This window comes from Tribolium madens, unplaced genomic scaffold (genome assembly GCF_015345945.1).
Source record: "Tribolium madens isolate multiple individuals breed KSU strain unplaced genomic scaffold, Tmad_KSU_1.1 Scaffold_91;HRSCAF=231;Tcas5.2_LG7, whole genome shotgun sequence".
NCBI lineage: Eukaryota > Metazoa > Arthropoda > Insecta > Coleoptera > Tenebrionidae > Tribolium > Tribolium madens.
The window spans coordinates 293-2,796 of record NW_025401063.1 but is presented as its reverse complement, the minus strand read 5'-3'; the positions used below and the strand labels follow the sequence as shown (position 1 = coordinate 2,796).

Below are 2,504 nucleotides of genomic sequence, written 5' to 3'. Positions count from 1 at the left end.
TTGGTATTTCTTATATTTTATTTGCAGATTATTTAGTCAAAAATAAGAACATAAAGCATCAATTTATTCTTTTGTAGGAGGAACATTAAGTCTTCTAATAACTGGTAATAACAATTTCTTGTATTTAGATGAAAAAAGACTCACCTAAAATTTGAAAAAAATTTTCATCGAGTTTAATTGTGCTACTTAGTAAATAATCAGTGCCATCGACTTCTCCATCCGAAATGGATATTTCTCCTGGACTTGTGGAACAATACGACGAAGGCATAATTAATAAATTAATACACTATTTAACTCAAACAACTAAATGGAACCGAACATGTCTTTCGACGGCACTTTAGTGACTAAGAAATATCATTGAAAATCACTTGGAAATAAAATTTTTGGTGGGAGACTGTTTATGTAGGAGAATCCTGCTTATCATTGAGATAACTACATAAAAGAATTGTTGAGATAACTATTTTTGAAATTTTTATGTTTTAATAATATATTATAAAGTTGTATAATTAACTAAAACAACATGTTATTTTGAGTATCATCTTATCCAAATTTCAGACACGTGCCATTTGAGCATCCCATCTCCATGATGCATGAGAATAAAGTGTTTCAATTATTATTTATTACGCATATTTACGGGTATTATTTTTCTATTTTAATATTATAGATATTTTCAATACAAGTTTTACGAAATTCAGAAAATAAATTATTGTTCCTAAATAATAAACTAAAAAAACAATATGTGTGTAAAAATTTTATAATTTTTGTTCCACACATTATTCAATAAATTCCGGAAATCCAAAATTGATATTCCGATTGTAAGTTATCTTAAGTAAATAAATTTGAAATGTCTCAACAACATGTTATAAATATTTCAAGACTGTGATATCAATTTCTTAATTTTTTAGTTTTGAGTTAATACATGTGTATTTTGAAAATAATATAAATATTATGTTTAATTAACGGTTTAATTAACAAAATAAACTTTATATAGATAGAAAATTACACGTGGCACAATTTGTACACATGTATAGAAATATAATTAAAAGATGTCAAAACATTTTTTTGATGCTTTCAAAACAAGAGGTTAATTTAAAACATGTGCAATTATTTTTCACCTTTGTAAATAATAATTAGATAAAAAAGGAATGGTATTCTGAGAAATAGATGACAGTTTTGAAACATTTTTAATTATCACTGATCCTGCTTAAACTTATCTAAAAAAGGGTCAATAAGGTAAAAGAAAAAATGATAAACGAAACAAGATATTATTTGAAATTAGGTTATCACAGGTCCGCGACCTTCCACAGACCCCGGATACTTTCTTTCTCATGCATGTGTTTCTTTTTTATAAAGAGTGTTAATAAATTGCCATCTCAACGTGGTAACAAAAATGTTTTAACAAAATCCCTAGTCATGAATACAATTTATTTTTGCAATATTTTGGTATTTATTTCAACCCATTTTACTACTAGACTTATCTCAAACTTAATTTTGGAAGAATTAGTGACAAATTGTACACAGAGATCCTATATTTTAGTTTGGTAAACAAGTCACGACCTTCTTATCGTTTAATGTAAATAACAACATTTCAAAATAAGTACGTTCCTTTTTGAGAAGATAAATTCAAGAATAAATGACTTAAAAACATTAGTCTCCATAAGTAAATATTTTTTTTGCATATTTTTTTTTTATTAGACATGCATCTGAAGCAGAAAAATACTTAAAGCTTTTAATATAAGTAATAAAAACATAAAAAAAAACTGTCAAAAAAGTGGAAAAGATGAAAAGCGTACCAGCAGTGGAAGGTGAGGTATCTGCGAGTGTCAAAATCACCTGTTGCTCTTCCATGTTTGAGAAAGTGCTAAAGGTCATGAGGAAGGAATTCCTCAACACCCACTATTCCTAACCATTGTAAATATAAACTGATTGAAGTAAAGTTAAGCATCCTTCATCGACTTTCGTGATTTTACATCTTTGTTGTTCTCTTTGGGCGAATAATAAAATAGAGAGATGAAAAATATGTCGACGATAGAACCTAACTAACATGCTCATGCGCAACTTGAATACTTGTTTTCAATTATTTAATAAATTTAACTTTTTATGCAATCAAATATACATCCTTTTAGCAAAGATGCGACCGTCACTTCTTTATCCTGACAACTAGAGAAAAAAATGACAACAAATCAAAATAATTTATTAAAAAAACGAACTGCTGGAAAGCTGGCAATATTTGTATTAATTTTGATGCAGATTTAGTGTATTGTTAATTTCAGGTAAAGTTTATGCAACTTTGATGCAGTTTCGGAGCATTGTTGGTTATATATTCTTTTTAGTTTATGCAACTTTTATACAAGTTCAGTGTATTGCTAGAAGTATATTTTTTGTAAACAGAATTTAGGTTTGTAGTTATTGGCATTAGACCGCTCCGGGTACCAAAAATCGACCAAAAAAATCGACAAAAATCCAAAAAATCAATTTTTTTTTTATTTTATAAAAAACTAGCA

At 27.4% G+C, this 2,504-nt stretch overlaps 1 protein-coding gene across 13 annotated transcripts in view; it reads right to left on the bottom strand.

Annotated features, from left to right (window-relative positions):
* The window catches only part of LOC123010639 (hepatocyte nuclear factor 4-gamma), an 11,784-nt gene extending 9,838 nt beyond the window's left edge, over window positions 1-1,946 (bottom strand). For 5 of the 13 annotated variants that reach the window (XM_044407688.1, XM_044407690.1, XM_044407691.1 and 2 more), the window contains exon 1: window positions 1,794-1,863. In XM_044407688.1, coding sequence (XP_044263623.1) covers window positions 1,794-1,848 — 55 coding nt within the window. In that variant the 5' untranslated portion in view covers window positions 1,849-1,863. Of the gene's footprint in view, window positions 1-144; window positions 326-1,793 lie in introns of those variants that run through there. The other 8 variants (XM_044407692.1, XM_044407695.1, XM_044407696.1 and 5 more) reach the window with 5 other exon arrangements.
* Between the last annotated feature and the right edge of the window lie 558 nt (window positions 1,947-2,504).